The 18,920-nt window shown below is 32.9% G+C and overlaps 3 protein-coding genes across 3 annotated transcripts; all 3 read right to left on the bottom strand.

Moving 5' to 3' along the window:
• Positions 1–362: 362 nt before the first annotated feature.
• On the bottom strand, positions 363–5,950 carry LOC126724133 (ankyrin repeat-containing protein BDA1-like). Its single transcript, XM_050428437.1, has 3 exons — positions 5,735–5,950; positions 2,034–2,717; positions 363–1,682 (listed from the first exon to the last, which is right to left on the bottom strand). Exons 2-3 carry the CDS (start codon positions 2,631–2,633, stop codon positions 765–767), a joined length of 1,518 nt encoding a protein of 505 aa, XP_050284394.1. The 5' UTR covers positions 2,634–2,717; positions 5,735–5,950; the 3' UTR covers positions 363–764.
• A 5,567-nt stretch (positions 5,951–11,517) lies between these two features.
• LOC126722826 (G-type lectin S-receptor-like serine/threonine-protein kinase LECRK3) lies at positions 11,518–12,210 on the bottom strand. The gene has a single exon (XM_050425966.1). It carries the CDS (start codon positions 12,208–12,210, stop codon positions 11,518–11,520), a length of 693 nt encoding a protein of 230 aa, XP_050281923.1.
• A 4,223-nt stretch (positions 12,211–16,433) lies between these two features.
• Positions 16,434–18,650, bottom strand: LOC126724134 (ankyrin repeat-containing protein BDA1-like). Its single transcript, XM_050428438.1, has 2 exons — positions 17,898–18,650; positions 16,434–17,410 (listed from the first exon to the last, which is right to left on the bottom strand). Exons 1-2 carry the CDS (start codon positions 18,525–18,527, stop codon positions 16,619–16,621), a joined length of 1,422 nt encoding a protein of 473 aa, XP_050284395.1. The 5' UTR covers positions 18,528–18,650; the 3' UTR covers positions 16,434–16,618.
• Between the last annotated feature and the right edge of the window lie 270 nt (positions 18,651–18,920).

The following is an 18,920-nucleotide window of genomic DNA, read 5'->3' as shown; positions in this document are numbered from 1 at the left end:
CCCTACACTGAAAAGCAAGGCAAGCTGAACTTACCAAAGTCAAAGTCCTGAACAGACTAAGCTAGAATCATTATTTGTTTTGTTTTTCACTTGTTTTTGAAGAATACACATTTAAGGATACTTAATTAAGTCTGTGCATTATGACCAAGCCAATGAGATTTTACCTTATTCTGATTCAAAGTAGAGTTTATTCTTTTCTAAAAGCTTCATTGTAATATTGCAAATAATATAACTATGACCACTGTTTCATGGTCATGATAGTATGCTTCCAAAACATGATCTTATTGAAATTTAAAGCACCCAATGATATCCTAAGCTTTTAGAACCAAACACTCTTAGAAATTTGATTATAAACTCAAAAATTAAGTAATGCTAGGCAATCACACTACTTTATTGCTATATACATTAAGTACTACAACAATGCCATAGAAACATAGACTAAATTTTAGTATCAAAGAAACAGAAAACAAAAATCGACACAAATTACAGATGCATACAAGTCCAAAGTCGCCTTTTTTTTTTTTTTTTTTTTTCATTCAGTCATTTCTTCTCCCATGATTGAATCTGCAAACCACTTAGCCTGATTCTTTCCAAAGTGGGAAAATTTGACCAATCTGGAGCCTGGGAACAAAAATAACAAAACTAGAGGAAGTAGGCAACATCTGGAATGAGGAGAACAATCACTGTAAATCGAGAATATCAGAAAAGGGCTTCCTTCCAAACCAATGGCTTCCTTCCAAACCAATGGCTGTCCCTGAGTCTGATCATTGCTTCCAGGAAAAAAGCTGTGCTACGAAAATAAACAAGGCCGAAATAGTTGTCAAAATACCCGCCATATATGCCCTATATGGATCACCGGCTATGGCAAGTTGTGCATAAGAATAGCTAAAACAGAGGGTGACATTGAGTGCGAAGAACAGACCCTTCATGTACCCATTTGGAACGAGGAAAATAATTAATGAGTTTGAGATCAGAAATATGATAGCATTACAAGCAAGGAACACCTGAAAAAGGCCATCTTCAAAAGCAATGGCTGCCCCTGCTTTGTGTTCACACGCTAATGTGCTATTGAACAGAGTCAGATAAGTGGGATCATTTTCTGTTTTATTGTATGTAGGTGGGATTCTCCTTCCTGGAGGAAAATAACTGAACATATGAACGGTTCCATTAGGACTGCTCCCTACTTCAGTGGTATTGAAGCACTTACCATCATCTTGCCAAAGTCCACCAGGAGGGTTGAGTACCGCTTGATAGCTGACTGTTACAAGAAGTACTGCAACCACCAGAAGCATACTGCGCCTTTCTTCTGATAATTTCCTTATTTCACGTTTAAAATCCGTTTCCAAAAACTGAAAACCACTTGATTCTGGTAGCATTTGGTACTTTTCATACCTATTAAATGTAGAAACAGATGAACCCGATTTAGCTCTAGCACGGCGTAGCATATCCCGAATCTCTCCGTTCTTTACTTGTGGCTGCACTTGCAAGATATCCCGAATCTCTACTTGTGTCTGCCCTTGCAAGATATCCCGATTCTCTACTTGTGTTTGCCCTTGCAAGATATCCCGATTCTCTCCATTCTCTCCTTGTGGCTGCACGATATCCCATGCTGTTTTACCTTTTAAATTCTTATGGTTTACATCGACAAAGTTGTAACCCCAAGCGAGTAAGTGCCTCACAGCCTGTGTAATGTAAATCAATCTAAGTCTCGTCCATACTCCTATCTTAATACAAATGGATAATAATTTTTTATATATTACGCATGTAATAGAACTGTACATAGACCAAGGGTGGCCACCACTCTCTAAAATTTTAAACATTTTAAAATATATTTTAAATTTTGGGAAAAAAAGAAGAAAGAAATTTACTTGACCCAAAAAATGAGTTTTGGTTCAAAAAATAAAATGGTCATCTAGACTATTCATGGTTGGTTATTTTATGTGTTTTTTATTTATTCAAGTTTTGCTAATACTTAGTAGATGTTTTCTTTTTGCTAATATAATACTTAGCAGATGTTATTGGAGAGAACTTGCCTCGGATTGATTTTTTGATACTGCAATGTGTAACACAGTATTGCCTTCATCATCCTTCCAGTTCAGGACTGTTCTTTGATACAATTTAGCATTTTTATAAACAATTACTCCAAGCCATGTCACTAAGAATTTAAAAACCTCGAGCCTATTATATTTGAGGGCAATATGCAAAGCAGTCTCGTTTCGCCCCGTCACATCTACAATAGAATCAGGACAGATCAATAAAAATTCTTCCAATAGATCATGGTGTTTACCACTTTGTACTATGTAATGCAAAGGAGTGAGACGCTCCCTTCCTTTGACTTGAACAAGGTCCCCATCAATTTGTAGAAGCCGACGCACCAGCTCAATATGTCCATTTTGTAGAGCGAGGTGAATAGGGCTAAACCCATTTTGATTTAGTTTCCGTGCAAATGAGGGCTTTAAACCCATCATCTCCAAGGCAAATGGGATTCGCCCAGTAGATGCAGCTATGTGTAAAGGAGTATCAACAAATGGTAGCTCATCGATGTGCTCCAAAAGTTTTACATCCTCTCTAATTAATTGGTAAAAGGCATTAATATCTCCATTTTCAGCAAACTGCTTCATCCTCTCATCCATTTTAAAGAAGGCTGATATATAAAGGCAGGGTTTTCTTGGTTTGAACTTGTTGATGTGTGGATGTGTGGCTTGAATTAGTAGGTGCTGCATAAATAAATAAATAAAAACCAATATTAGCACTTCAGCCTAATTACTTTTTTCCCATCAAGTTTGGGGTGAAGTGCCATTCTTCTAAACCTTAAGGGAATGGATTGTAATTACCCCTAAAATTTATTTTCCTAAAAGAAATAAATGTTCAATTGGAAAGCTCATATATGACTACAATTAAATATTTTCAATTTACAAGTCATTTTAGAATAACATTTATTTATACATTAAAAAAAAGTAGTCTGTACCATTTACAAAAGGAATTTTATCCATCATTGGTGTCATCTTTTAGATGTCTAAAATATTCTAATAAAAAATAGGAATTTATCCTTCATTGGTCAATGAGTCATATATCTAAAGTCTAAACTAGTTATATTAAAATGGAAAATATTAAGGTACTACAAGTTTTACTACATGAAACTTATAAATGAATATGGCAATGAACGTGATCGGTGAGTGGTTAACCACTTCATAATGGAATTTTGAATTATCTCTTTCTAATTGGTGACACATCAATTTGTGAGATAAATGTAGTAAAATTTATAGTACTTGTAACAATTACTACTCAAAATTCATGGATTTAGAGTAAAAATATTAACATGACTATATGTCTTTTTGAAAATCTAACCATTGAATTACATATTTTTTATATTCATTATAATACACATAACAAATTTCGTACTAATCTTGAAATTTAAACATTTTTCATTTCTCACATACAATAAAAACATATTAAGTGGAGATATAGTCTTAGGCTACAACCAAGTTTGTTCCCAATTTTGTCATTTTTTTAATCCACTAACATGCTTAGATCAACTTAAAGAGGCAAATATACCCATAAATGAAAATTTATTTGACCGTCAAAATGATGCAATGTGTATGCTAAATATATGAGTGATGTTAAGGAAAATCATACTCCAATATATCTATAAATGAAAATTTATCACACCATCAAAATATCATAACATGAATATTAAATATAGGACAAAGTTTGGCTAGTTGTAGGTAATGGTTACAATTCTCAATAAAAAAAAAAAAAAAAAAATTAATATGGCTACATGTTTGGAAAATCTAACTGTCGGATTACATGTTTTTTATATTCTTAATACACATGTCAAATTTCGTGTCAATTGAATGTTATTTACTATTTGATCTATATATTAACTTGTTTTTTATGCATAATTTTAGATTACAAAAACTAGAAGTTTAAACATATTATATGACATAGCTATTAATCTTTGATTTTCTGGAAATTTTTTAAACATGAAGGATATAAGAAAAAAAAAATGTAATCTAATCGATTTGTCAAAATTTACACTCAATAAAAAAATATTGAGTGAAGGGATTAAGATTAGGTGCAATACCTAGAGTATTGCACCTGATGCAATAGCTTTCAATGGTTGAGATTGAGAGTTGAAAAGAGCAATTTTCAATCTCAATTATTAAATAAATAAAGTGCGAAAAAGTAAAATAGTGAAAGTTGTAAAAACAATTTATGAGTAAGGATGGGGTAATTGCACTGAGTGCAATACACTAGCAATCGCACCCGATCCAAATCCTTGAGTGAAGTACTGACTTTGTAGCCATTGACTAGAACTAAGTTTTTAACCAAAATTTATATTGAAATATATGAAAGATATTATGGGTATTTATTAATTTTACAAGAGATCTAACAAATAATGTGTCAACTTTTTAATCATGAAGCAAAATAGTAAGAAGGAATTTATCTAATCTAAAATGGAAAATGCTAAAACTACAAACATTTTTACAAAAACTTTTATATATAGTTAATGTGGTGAATGATTATTGGTAAGTGAAAACAATGCCAACTCTACTATATAAGCAATTGATGCGGTCGCCTAAGGCCCCAAGTAGGAAAAAAGGCCCCCAAATTTTAACCGATATGATTATTTCTTTAATTAATTAAGCCCAAGTATTAGCCAACAAATAAAATAATATTTTTTTTATCTAATGAAAACAAAGAAAAAAGAAAGAGAAATGTTACACCCACAACATTTTTACAATAAATTCTAAGTAGCAAGTTGTTATAGGTTGTAAGTAATGACAAAAAAATAATTTCAGTCATTGGTTCAAATTAAAACTAGTAATAATTCAACACTTAAGATTTGTTGTGAAAAATATTGTGAAAGTAGCACTTCTCAAAAAGTAAAACAGAGAGCAATACACACAAAAAATTCACAACATTTTTTACAATTGTTGAGTTGGCCACCTTTTACTGGTTCTCATCTAGGTTCACCACTAACATGATTCTCTTACTTATCACTATCAATCTACCACATCAATAGGTGTGAAAAGTTTTGTCAAATTTTTTGTGTTTTTAGAATTTCTTAAAAAAAAAAATTACATGGTTCATGTTAATTAGTAATAATTTTGCATCTAAAAAAAGATAATAGAATTTAAATAATATTTTATTTTGGCAAAGTTATATTTAAAAATATAAATGCCTCAATTTTAGTTTTCACCTTAGGCACCTAAATGCATTAAGTCGTCCCTAAGTGAAAAAGAGATATTGGTGATGGACTCAAATGAGAACAAATAAAAATTTACAATATCAATAATTTGTAAAAATGTTGTAAAATAGTTTGCATTTGTAGTATTACTCATCTGATATTGATGTGTCATCCATTATATTCATTGTCATTTCAATTTTTAAGTATTTTGTATTCAAATTTGTAATAGTTTAATATTTTCCAACAAACTTAAAAGTAAAGAAAAAAAATCCAAAAAAAAGAAAATCACTTTTAGTGATGGTTTTATAAAAAAATAATAATAATAATTGATAATTGGTAGTAAGATGCCAGTTGTGATGGGTAATACTTGTTGCAAATAAGTTACCCACAATTTTACACACATCTCATTTTTTAATTGAAACCGTGACTTAAAATCACGATTTTCAATTTGTGTAAAATTGTGCATAACAATTGATCTATAATAAACACAACTCTGACAATAAAAAAATATAAAGAAGAAGAAAAATGCAACAGAAATTTCACCTCAGGTGCTTGTAGTTCGCTTCCTCCTTCCCCTTCTTCTTCTTCTTCTTTTTCTTTCAGTTTGTCTACCTTAAAAGTGTTCTGCCAGAAGTGAGAAAACTTTGGCCTTTCTCATTGATTTATACAAGCCATGTGCTCTATCTACTAGTCTCCCCTTTATGTTTTTCTAAATTTTTTATGTTAACTTCGTGATTTATACAAGCCATGTGCTATCCATGAGGCCAACCACTCTTCTATAACTCTTTTAATCCTAGCAAACCTTTTCTTTTCTTCTTTTATTTTATTTTTTTGTTAATCCTTTTTAAAATAACCTTATCTTTACCCACTTTTTCTTTAAAGTCCCCGGTTACTATTTAAATATTTAATTATTGTCCATATCCCAGGTTACTTTTTACTCATACAAGATTCAAGCCTATCTAGTCTATCTACACCTGCTTTGTAGAAATTTTATAGCTTTTAGATTATAGTGAGATTTCGAAAGGACAAATGTTCTATCTTTTCACTCAAAAAAGAAAAATAAAAAAGAAAGGACATATGTTAGTATGAACTATTGATTTTTTAAAATTCTAGCCTTCTTAGCTGTAACGGACAAAAAAAAGTTTATATAGGTAAGAAGTTTTATGATTCATCACAACAATTGGCTAACATGATATAGGCCATTCGTAAGTTCTTCATGTTTGAAACATGGATTATGAAATAGCTGAGGTAATTCTTGCATTACCAAGGAATTTGTGTAATGTGTATTACATTATTTAAATAGTTTATTTGTATCTTTCGTTGGTGGATTTTCCTAAAGGATTCTCCAACTGGTTTAGCGATTTGGGGCTGTCAATTTTCCAGAAGGATGCTTCATGCTAAGAACCAAGTTATTATTTTTACCGTAATTTCTTTCTTTTTTAAAATTATTATTTTAGAACATTTTAGTGTTTCTAATTTCTATGCATGTTGGTGTATATAGCTATGAAAGGGGAATATTTTTTTATAAAATAAGAAATAACCATCGTATCAATATTTTCCTTAATAGTCTTCATGTTTTTTTTTGGTAATTCTAAAAAACTGATTTTTATTCTCATTAAATAACCATCTAAATTTACCTACTTTAGGAGTTAAAATCTCTTTCACAAATTAGAAAACTTCAATTTAATTATATTACTGAAATATTAATTTGATTTAAATGTAATTATTTTTTATCAAATCATACATTGCACAGACTTAAGGCGCACAATACTAAATACTAAATAAGTCACATGACTCATTAACAAAGTCATATATGAGTAAAATTATGTATAAATAATCTCTTCAATTACCACATAATAAAGAATTAGTTTGAAGGAATCTCCTCTAACTCATTACATGTAAGTCATTTAACCATCTACATGTACTATTAATTTAAACAAGTCACATGACTGATGACCCAATTAATAGATCATGGTTTTAGCAACCTAATTCCTATCTAGCACCTTCTTCAAAAATGTTTCATAATGATGACTAGCTCAAACATACTAATAATATTACGAGCTTTGCATAATGACCTCAATTGAATGAAAGGCCAAGACTTTTGGGCCATTTTGGTGCTTTCTCAACTTGAAATATGTGCTTTCTTGGGAAGTGCTTCACAATGAACAGTGAACACTCATCCATATTACTGACATTTTAAACTTTGCATTATTTAAGAATACTTAGATAACAACAGTCAAAACTTAACCACCATCCGAATTTTTTTAATACTAATATTTAAATTAAAAAAAAAAGTTTGAAGAAGATAATTCCTTTTCTTTCAATCAATAAAGAATTTCATTAAGGAACGAAAAAAGATTGAAAGGCCTAGCGTATATGCTTTCACCAAAGAGATAAGACTACTAAGAATACATGAGATAAGGATAGGCCATTAGGCCACCAAGGTGAAACCATATTGGCCCAAGATGATCATGAGGAAATTTCGGGTGTCTTTCTGAAGTGGATTGTAATAATGAAGTGGGATCCATAATTCATCCCTCAGACTCAAAATGCATCAAACAAAATAGGATTCGGATCCTCAAACCATCAAAAAGTTTTTGCATTAGTTAAGACGCACAAACCATCAACAAGCAAAAGTTTCATCCATTAACAAGATACGTTCTGGAGAAATCTCCACTTTTGCATTAGTTAAGACTTAAGAAACCTAGACCAAGACTCGGCATCCATATCATCTCCCAATACCATGAAAATCTTTTTCTAATTTAGTAATATAAAATAAAAAGGTGGAAGAAGATAATTCATATTCTTTTGATGAAAATATACTTTACCGTCAATGGTGCTTTTCCAGTGTCGTATCTGTTACTTTCTTCGAAAAAGCTTAGTGACAACTAGCCAGCCCATACTAATTGCATTATGGGCTTTGCATTATTTAATAAAATCTATACTCAAAATGACGCTGCCAAAGTCGTTGGCGTCAATGGTGCTTTCCTAATCACCATCCAGTATGTTCTTAAAAAATGACCTCGATTCAACAATGGTGCTTTCCTCTCTATCTCTCAAGTCATCATTCATGAAGTAAAAAAGTTACATCCAATACTGAAATAATGGCACTTTCCCAGATTCTATCTTGTAATTTCTCCGAAAGTCTTTGCATTGTTGAAGAAGACCAGACTAAGACTTGGCATCCAAGGCGTCTTTCCACCTAGCTACCATGAAAATCATTTTATACTTTACTAATAGTATAAAATAAAAAGGTAGAAGAAGATCATTCATTTTCTTTGATGAATAAATACTTTTTAGTTAATTAACTCTTATGATTGCTTTCTTTCTCAAGTTTTGCAATTAGGTCCTACTCAAGAAGACCTAAAGTCAAGGGCCAATGGTGCTTATTTTCAAATTGCGTATCTATTAGTACTTTCTCAGAACATGCTATAATTGATGACAAGTCCATACTAATGGTATTATGAGCTTTTCATTATTTAACTAAACCTATAAACTCAAAAAGACTCGCCCAAAATCTTTGGCGTAAATGGTTCTTTTCCAAATCCCTATCTAACACCTTCTTAGAAAATGTTTCATAATGATGACTAGCTCACATATTCTAATAATATTATGAGCTTTGCACTATTTAAATGACTTGGATTCAACAAAGGCCACAGACTTGGTGTCATTTTTGTGCTTTCTCAACTTGTAAGTGCTTTCTTGAAAAGTGCTTCATAGTGAACAATGAACACTAATCCATATCTCTAGCATTATGAACTTTGCATTATTTAAAAACATCTAGACCACGACAGTGAAAACTTCACATCCATGTGTCTTTCCATTCACCATCATCAGAATTTTTTTTTTTTTTTTTTTTTTTTTTTTTTTTTTTTTTTTTTTTTTTTAAGTTTGAAGTAGATAATTCCTTTTCTTTCAATCAATAAATAATTTCATTAAGTAATGAATAGGGATAGGCCTCCGAGATGAAACCATATTGGCCCAACAGGATTATGAGAAAATTTCGGGTGTCTTTCCAAAGTGGATTGTAAAAATGATGTGGGATCCGTATATGGTTTTAAAACCTGGCCCATAATTCATCCCTCATGCTCAAAATGCATTAAACAATCTATCTCTCTCTCTCTCTCTCTCTCTCTCTCTATATATATATATATATATATTGTTGTTTCAAAGAACAATAATTGATAAATAACTTGAATTTCATTACATTCAACATACCATATAAATGATCAAAATTCACATAAATTAGAATATTACATAAAATTAGAGAACAATAGAGAGATATTACCTTGATGATGCTTCAAAGTAGTCTCATAACATTAGAAGTAAATTACCGTCAATTCATATACGTTTTTAGATGGCGGGGTTAAGGCGTGGACCAAGTCACCATCTTGAGATGATACACGTGTCTACGAGGTTTCCAGTGTAGTAAACTAAACATTATGCATGCCACCCCTAGGATAAAACAACCTAGCCATCTTCACTGATTATCCTTCAAGCCTACATCGCTTGTAAGATAGGAAGCTCTCAATAATACTTTTCTTTTACCCACAATATAGTATAGTAGGGATATATATATTTAATGATAGAAGAACAGGAAAATATAATGCAAATATTTGTTGCTACATGTAATGGGGAGAAGAAAAAATCAGCCCTATATCCTATTTTCATATATTCTATATTCTAACTAAACATATATGCCATATATGTATATATAAAACAAAAAACCCACTTAACATTCATGATAGTAGGAATTAATATTAGAAATAACTTCTTCAAAAGCTCTGACCGATCAATTCCAAAGAAAATAGTAGTCTATATACAATTAACCATTCTCTTTCTCAAAAAAAAATTAACCATTCTCATATAATGTCAAGAAAAAGTTGAATTATATAAATGGAAATATCATAACTTGCTTTTAGTGGTCAAATACGTCTTAAAGACAATCAGGACAAAACGTTTTCATTAGGAAATGACAATGTATTTGGTAAGGAAATATTGCCATATACATTGAGCCACTAAATGTTCATTTAATTGAGAATATTTATAGCCATTCAAATACTAATATTATATATATACAAAACAACTTACAGATTATTACAAACATAAAGGCTTTGAAATTGGTAAAAAGAAAACTGATTTCATCTATTCACTTAAATAATAAATTTTAATAATTTATATAAAAATATTCCAACATATATTAATAGCCAAATCTTAGAAAAAATCTAATTAGATTTTAATTGGATTCTTAATGTTGCACCACGTATCCCATTTAATTTTTAATTTTGTGCCAAATGAATTATTAAGTGTAAAAATTGAAGAGTCCAAATCCAATTAGATTCTAAATTAGATTTCAATTTGAGTTTAATTTTCTATCATATGTCCATCTAAGTTTTTAATTTTTGTGGCAAATGAATTATTGGGTGTAAAAATCAAAGATTCTAAACCAATTAAATTCTAAATCATATATATATATATATATATATAATGGGAAATCATTACATATTTTTAAAATGTATGGTTAAGAAAATGTAAGCTAAAACTATGTATAATTTGAATCTCTTCTAAAAAAAATGACGATATAATGGTGCTTTCACATATTCTACCTTGTGCTTTCTTCGAAAGTCTAAGCATTGTTGAAGATGACCTAAAGTCAAGGGTCTTGGCATCCAAGGCCTCTTTCCACCCACCACCATGAAAATCATTTTACATTTTATATGAGGCCTTACTCAAGAAGACCTAAATTCAAGGGGGCTTTTTTTAGTCTTTTAGGTAAGTGTGTTAATGTGAACACCGGACTAACACATAGCTGCTTTTTGTGCTTTCTCAAACTTTAAGGATGGCTCGGTCAAATACTCCCTAAGTTTTTTACCTTGAAACTGAACAGTTTCATTGGTTTTCCTAGATAATCATATCGCTTGTCTTTTTTACTTTTCTGCACTTAGTGATATAATTGTATGTGTTTAACCTAGATCTGTATAATAAATCTAAGTAACTACTTGGCTAATTAATAGGTTAAACAATCTAGTTTAAGGAGTCTATATAAACAAACACCCTTTATAAACTGTTCCAAAAGCACCTCTACCCAATATTTGCTTGAAGCCCCTAGTTGCTTCTTTGAGTTCTTTACATGTATAGTTTCTAACATTTGTTGCAAGTGTTCTATCAATATTCCATGACAATTTCATCTTTTTATAGTATAAGTAGTAAACAGCCATAGAACTAATTAAGAAGAAAAAGAATATTAAAAATACAGAGCTACCAAGGAGTAGTGCCAAGATAACTACCACAGACTGGTCTTTCTTATCTGAACCATGATTTTTAGGTCACTTGATGAGATCTCTTCTAGTAATATTTGGGCTTTGTCTTCCATTGGACAGAGGATACTTTTTCTTCCAACATAAATGACCTTTTTCCTCATAAATGGCCACAACACACAAGCAATTGTCGAGGCATAGCTGTCTACAGCTTGCCTCATTGACCTGAGGTCCTTCAACTAGTTTATATGAAGTGAATGGAAAGTCCACGTTTTTAAGCTTTACAAAATCTACAAGCTCTTTATTTTTTTCCCATCCCTTGTGGCAGCTAGGCAATGGAAAATTTGGTTTACACCCTGCCCAATTGTCAAGTTGGATCAAGGGAGAAAATTCGTCAGGACATGAGCAAAATGCTCTCCCACTTGAATTATCTGAGGTACTACAAATGCCATTGGGTCTGCAGAACCCATCATGATCACCAGCATTAACGTGATCACTGGCCAATGCACCACATATATCATCAGGAATGCCTTGCATGATGGTCCATGATGAAGGGCAGCTCCCATCACTTGTATTATCCCTTAGGTGTTTGTATAGTCTGAAGACTCCGTCATGATCAATCCTAGCCATGTGATAGAAAATTTCTCTTGAGCCTGGGTCTTCCCTAGTAAGATTGTAGGTCTTGTAGGTCCTCACTGCGTCTTGGATGTAGATGTATCCAGCCTCATTAAAGACCAACTGTGAATCCCATCGCAGTGTCATGGTGGCATAATAAGGTTTCTCAATTTCTTCAGATGGCATAGACAGAGAATAAAGCACTTCTGCAAATAAAGCTGAAAGCGCCCTTTAAAATGACTAGTCTTAGATGTGTGAGACCTGAGCTTGCTAGGCTTGTGTAGTATCCCCTGGAAAAATTGTATCAGTAGATTCTTTGAAGCTCTCCCATATAGGATTATTATACTTGTCTCTAATCACCAAGTTTCCATTATCTAGCATAGCTATGCAACTAGGTTTAGAACCATTCGTTTGAACCTTCCATAATTCTATGCCTTGAGGGTCATTGAGAACAAACTCATTGTAGCTATTCAGCTTCATTTCAGAACCTTCTGGTGCTAGTTTATTGCCATTTGCAGACCAAACTATGGTTTAAACTTTTATTTTCTTAAACCAAACTGCAAGCATGAAGTGATTAAAGTACCTTCAATATGCTCAATCAAAGAGTAAGCTTCCAGTATTGTAATCAGCTGGTGCTTCCATGGAATGTAATTAGTGTAGTCTAACTTGATTGACATGAGGTTTGACATGTTAGATGGTAACAGTAGTGGAGACTGAGCTGGGGATGAATGAGAGGTTGTTGAATGAGTAGTATGTGAGGGCTGAGCAGTATCTTGAGGTGTTGTTGAATGAGCAATATGTGAGGACTGAGCAGTGTCTTGAGGTGTTGTTGAAGCCATGGATCTTGGCTCTGATACCGTGAAAGATTTTGAGCTTGCAAAGGTTCAACAACGGCGGAAAATAACAATTGTAGTTGTAACAGAATGGAAGAAAGTGGGAGAGAGAGAGAGATATTTCTGAATTAAAATATTTTGATTATGCAAGCTTGACTCATACATTACAAAGCACTCTATTTATCGGGTTAACAGCTAAGAACCAGAGCTTGAAGAATAACTCTGTAGCTACTCCAGACTTGAACAAGAAACAGAGCAATTCTGGAAAGAAGTCTGGATGAAGAGGAGAGCCAAAGTCCAAAACACCACCGTTCTGAATTCTGAATCTCTGATTAATACAAACGTCACCGTGCACAATACGTTTAAGTGGAACGGCACCGTTTTGGCCTTTGACATTTGACCGTTGGTAAAATAGCCGTTACTCATCCTCTTCCTCAGTTTTGAATCTTGTGCGCTCTGTGTTGCTTCCTTTTAATACATTCTAGCCTTAAATTATTAAAAGAACTTGCTTTAAGCGAAACTCTATTGTCCAACCTTCAAGAAGTTTAAAAAATAGTACACTGATCTAAAAGCCTACACATTTGTCATCTGCTTCTTTGACTGTTAAAAGTCAAATCTTTGCTGCTCGTGAGTTTTAGAACCGAATTAATATCCCTACACTGAAGCTTCACCACAACTTGCCGGGCAGGCTGCAGTTGATAAAATCCATGAAATACCATGCCACTTTCTTCTTTTGATTTTAGACGGAAAAATCGCATTAAAGAAAGCTGAGATTACACTTCAGTTTGTTCTGTTTGTCGCCTATGAGGATGAGAAAATGTTTATGAATAATTGGAGTTTGAAACTAAACATAATTAAGTACGTGCATTACGACCCGGCCAACTGTGTTTCAACTCACTCCAATTTGAAGTATAATTTACTCTTTTTTAGAAGTTCAAACTATGAATGCAACCAATACAGGTATGCCGCTATTTTTTCGTTATAAATTTATGCTTCCAAAGCATGATCTTATTCAAATTAGACCCTTAGAGCACCTGAAACTATTTTAGAGCTTTCAGATATTAAGGAGCCCAACTAAATTACATCATTTGCCCCCACCCTCCATGACCAAAAAGTGTTGGCAAGTTGCTATTGTGAACCAATCAAAATTATGGTTTGTGCAAGATACAACGACTTCCGTTTTTAGCATGCTGCTCTTGTTAACTCTTACTTCATGTTACACCACTTTATAAATTTTGAATGAAATAATATTTTAAAAATATATCTTACGAATAAATTAAATATTGCCTATATTGTTAACATCGAATATTTTATTTTACGTTGACATGCACATAAATCAAAACATGTCTTGTTATAGGTTTTTAGAGTCTACAGACGTACAAAGGAAAATAGATATGGTTCTAAAACAAGATATGTGAGAAATTTAATCATAAATTCAAAAATTAAGTAATGCTAAGCAATAGTTAAATTCACACAACTTTATTGCAATATTAAATATATTCATAAATGACATTGCGTACTTCAACTATGCCCTTAGAAACATGAACTAAATTTTATTATCAAAGAAAAATAAAAGTAAAAATTGAGACACATTAGGTCAGCTAATATTTTGTTTCCTATCAATTCTTCTTCCATGATTGAATTTACAAACCACTTATTGTTGAATCTTGCAATCTTAAAAGGTTAAGCATATGCTTGACTCTTTTCAGAAGAAAACCTAAAATACTTGACCAATCTGGAGCTTGGGATTATGGTCAGGGGTGAACAAAAATAACAAAACCAGACGAAAAGTAGCTAGGCATTTATTACAAAGAAATTAACAAACTAATTACAGAGAGATGTGGTAACTAAAACTAATTAAAGCTGAAACAACTTAACAAACTAAAACAGAATTTCCCGCGCTTGTAACAACCACTCAATCACAAATAACGGCTTCATCAGAACGACGCCGTGTGGATAAGTGCGTCAATAAACTAAGCTACTTATAAAAACGGCACCGTTTTCTTTATTAAGCACTAAGTGAAACGACACCGTGCCCTCGTTTTATTCTTTAGACTTCGGCTGTACATCGTCCTCTAAAGCATGCTAGACACCGGGAATTTTGTGATAACAAGCACAAACTAAAGCATCATATGGGTTAGCTTCAACGAACCAACCAATACAATCTTACCAACCCAAGTCTTAGATCCTGGGAGCAACCTATTCTCTATAGGCCAACACTTGATTTTGATAGTCCAGCACAACTGCCTCATTTTTGTCAAAAGGGTGAAGTTAAAGAATGAGCATGAAGAAGAATAAAGCAGTTGCACAACACAGACAAGCCAAGCAGAGAGGCAGAGGACTGAAACAGAGCACTGGAAGAGAAGCTATTCTGCTTGCTGCATAAACGACAGAGCTCTATTTGATCAATGCACTATGCTACTTGTAGTTTAGGATTAGCTTAATCGGTAGTTTCTATTTATGTACACGTGTAAATGATTGGTTGGTTGTAGAAGTTAGATCCGTATAACTTGGAGTTAGGTAGAAGTTTGTTGCTCCTTGCATGTGTATAAAATATCTGATGTACTTTTATATGCTCCTTAATGCAATACAGAATTTCTTTCATCAAATTCTCACATTTGTCATCTGCTTCTTTAACAATTGATAGTCCAGCATAACTGCCTCATGGACCAGCTAGAGTTCCCATTCCATTACACAAACAAGACACTGCTTTGCTGCTTGGGAGTGCTATAACTGAATGCATACCCTTACACTGAATAGCAAGGCAGGCTGTACATAACAAATTCAGAGTCCTGAACAGAGCAAGCTAGAACCACGCCACTTCCTTCTCTTGATTTTGGACATAGAAAAATCATATTTAAAAAATTGAGATGATAATTACTATTTGTTCTGTTTGTCACTTGTTTTGAAGAATGGACGTTTATGGATACTTATTAGAGATTGAAATCAATCATAATTAAGTCTGTGCATTATGACCAGGCCAACGGGGTTTTACCTTATTCTGATTCAAAGTAGAGTTTATTCTTTTCTAAAAGCGCCACTCTATTATTGCAAACAATATAAGTATGACCACTGTTTCATGGTCATGATAGTATGCTTCCAAAACACGATCTTATTGAAATTTGAACCACCCAATAATATCCTGAGCTTTCAGAACCAATCACTCTAACATATAAGGTATGTGAGAAATTTGATTATAAATTCAAAAATTAAGTAATGCTATGCAATCATACTGCTTTATTGCAATATACATTACATTCACAGACGACATTGGGTATTTCAACTATGCCCTTAGAAACATAGACTAAATCTTATTATTGAAGAAACAAAAATAAAAATTGACACACATTACAGATTCATACAGCTCCGAGGTCGGCTAATATTATTAATTTTTTCCCATCAATTCTTCTCCCATGATTGAAACCGCAAACCACTTAGCCTGACTCTTTCCAAAGCTGGAAAATTCGCTGGTGAGATTGCAAAAATCAAGGCCGAAAGAAAAACTGAAATAATTGACCAATCTGGAGCCTGAGTGAAGAAAAATAACAAAACTAGAGGAAGTAGGCATTGATTACAAAGAAATTAATGTACCCAGCTGGAATGAGGAGAACAATTACTGAATATGAGAACAAAACAAATGTGCGAGTACCATAAATCAAGAATATCAGAGAAGGGGTTCCTTCCAAAGCAATGGATGTCCCGTATGCTGCTGTGGTATTGCACTAAGTGTGATCATTACATGGGGACGGGGATAAAAGCTGTATAAAAACAAAGTGAAGGACCGCACCAGACATATACGCAAGAGTCAGACTTGGATCATCGGTTATGGTCCAGACTGAATAAGAATAGCTTAAGTAGAGGAAAATAGTGAGTTCGAGGAACAGAATCTTAACGTGAAAATGTAGAATGAGGAGAATAATTAATGAGTTTGAGAACGAAAATAGCGCGGTATTACAGATGAGGAACAGCGGAAAAAGGCGATCTTCCAAAGCAATGGCTGTCCCTGCTTTGTGTTCACACGCTAATGTGGTATTGGACTGACTCAGATAAATGATTTTAGGATAATTACTGCTGCCTACTGTTTTATTGGAGGGAGGAATCTTTTTGAAAAAGTTGGAGGGAGAAAACTGATGATAACTACTCCCTGGTTCTGTGGTAATGCACAGACCATTATCTTGCCAAACTCCACCAGGAGGGGTAAGTACCGCTTGATAGCTGAGTGTTGCAAGCAATACTGCAACCACCAGAAGCATATTGCGCCATTCCACTGTAAAATTCCTTATTTCACGTCTTAAACTCTTAAACATAAAAACTGGTGACAGCCTTTGGTACTCTGGATTTGGACACCCATTAAATGTAGAAAGAGATGAACCCGGTTTAGCTCCAGCACGGCGTAGCATATCCCTAATCTGTGTGTTGCCTTCTTGCAACATGTCCCATGCTGTTTTATCCACTAAATTCTTACAGTTTACCTCCACAAATTCCTTACACCTAGAGAGGAAGTGTCTCACAGCCTGCGTAATGTAAATCAGTCAAGTCTCGTCCGTGGTCCGTTCTTAATCCAAATGCATAAGTTTCTTCTACTTATTTATATATATTTTATAACTAAAATTATAATTAAGAAGAAAAAAATAATCATATTCTATTACATGCAATTGAAAACCCACAGGATAATTGAAAGACTAGATATATATTCAGCAATATATATATATATATATATATATATATATATTACGCCGGTGACAGAAATGTAAATAGACCAAGGGAGGCCACCACTCCCTAAAATTTTAAACATTTTTAAATAGTATATTTTGGTATAAAATATTTTAAATTTTGAAAAGAAAAAAAAATGAAAGAAATTTACTTGACCCAAAAAATGAGTTTTGGTTCAAAAAATAAAATGGTTATCTAGACTATTCATGGTTGGTTATTTTATGTTTTTTTCCCCCCTTTTATTCATATTTTGTTAATACTTAGTAGATGTTAATGGAGAGAGCTTACCTTGGTTTGATTTTTTGATACTAAAATGTGCAACACAGTATTGCCTTCATTGTCCTGCCAGTTCAAAAATTTTCTTTCATTAAATTCAGCATTTTTGGAAGAATTATTTGCAAGCCATCCCACCAAGAATTGAAATGCCTCGAGCCTGTTATACTTAAGGGCAATATGCAAAGCCGTCTCGTTTCGCACCGTCATATCTGTAATTGAATCAGGACAAAATAATAGAAATTTGTCCAATAGATTAAGGTACTCATCGTTTTCTACTACATAATGCAAGGGAGTGAGACGCTCCCTTCCTTTGACACGAACAAGATCCCCATCAATTTGTAGAAGCCAACCCACCAGCTTGGTATACTTATTCCTTAGAGCGAGGTGAATAGGGCTAAACCCATTTTGATTTAGTTTCCTTGCAAATGAGGGCTTTAAACTCATCATCTCCAGGGCAAACTGGATGTTCCCATAAGATGCAGCTATGTGTAAAGGAGTATTAACAAATGGTAGCTCCTCAATGTGCTCCAAAAGTTGTACATCCTCTCCAATTAAGTTGTAAAATTCATCAATGTTATTATCATCACTTTGAGTATTTGAAAAAAGAGATACACCTGATAAAGCCCCAGCACTGTGTAGCATAAGCCGGATCTCTCTACTATTTACTTGTGTTTGTCCTTGCAAGATGTCCCATGCTGTTTTACCCTCTAAATTTGTACAATTTACATTGACAAATTGGAACCCCCAAGCGAGTAAGTGACTAACAATCTGCATAATGTAATTTAGTTAAGTTACGTCCTTAGTCGTTCTTAATCCAAACACATAAGCTTCTTCTTCTTTTATAATTTTTTTAACTAAAATTATAAATTTATAATTAAAGAAGGAAAAAAATGATCATTATGTATTATATGCAATTGATAATTAAGCCACTGAATTATTAGAAAAATAAGATAATGCACGGGATATTTGAACGAAAGTTATACATATTCACTTTTATTGGTGAAACCAATCAAATTTGATAATTCTAATTCAAAA

Source organism: Quercus robur, chromosome 4 (genome assembly GCF_932294415.1).
Source record: "Quercus robur chromosome 4, dhQueRobu3.1, whole genome shotgun sequence".
NCBI classification, from domain to species: domain Eukaryota; kingdom Viridiplantae; phylum Streptophyta; class Magnoliopsida; order Fagales; family Fagaceae; genus Quercus; species Quercus robur.
The sequence above is the reverse complement of the archived record's forward strand: the minus strand, read 5'-3'. Positions and strand labels throughout refer to the sequence as shown.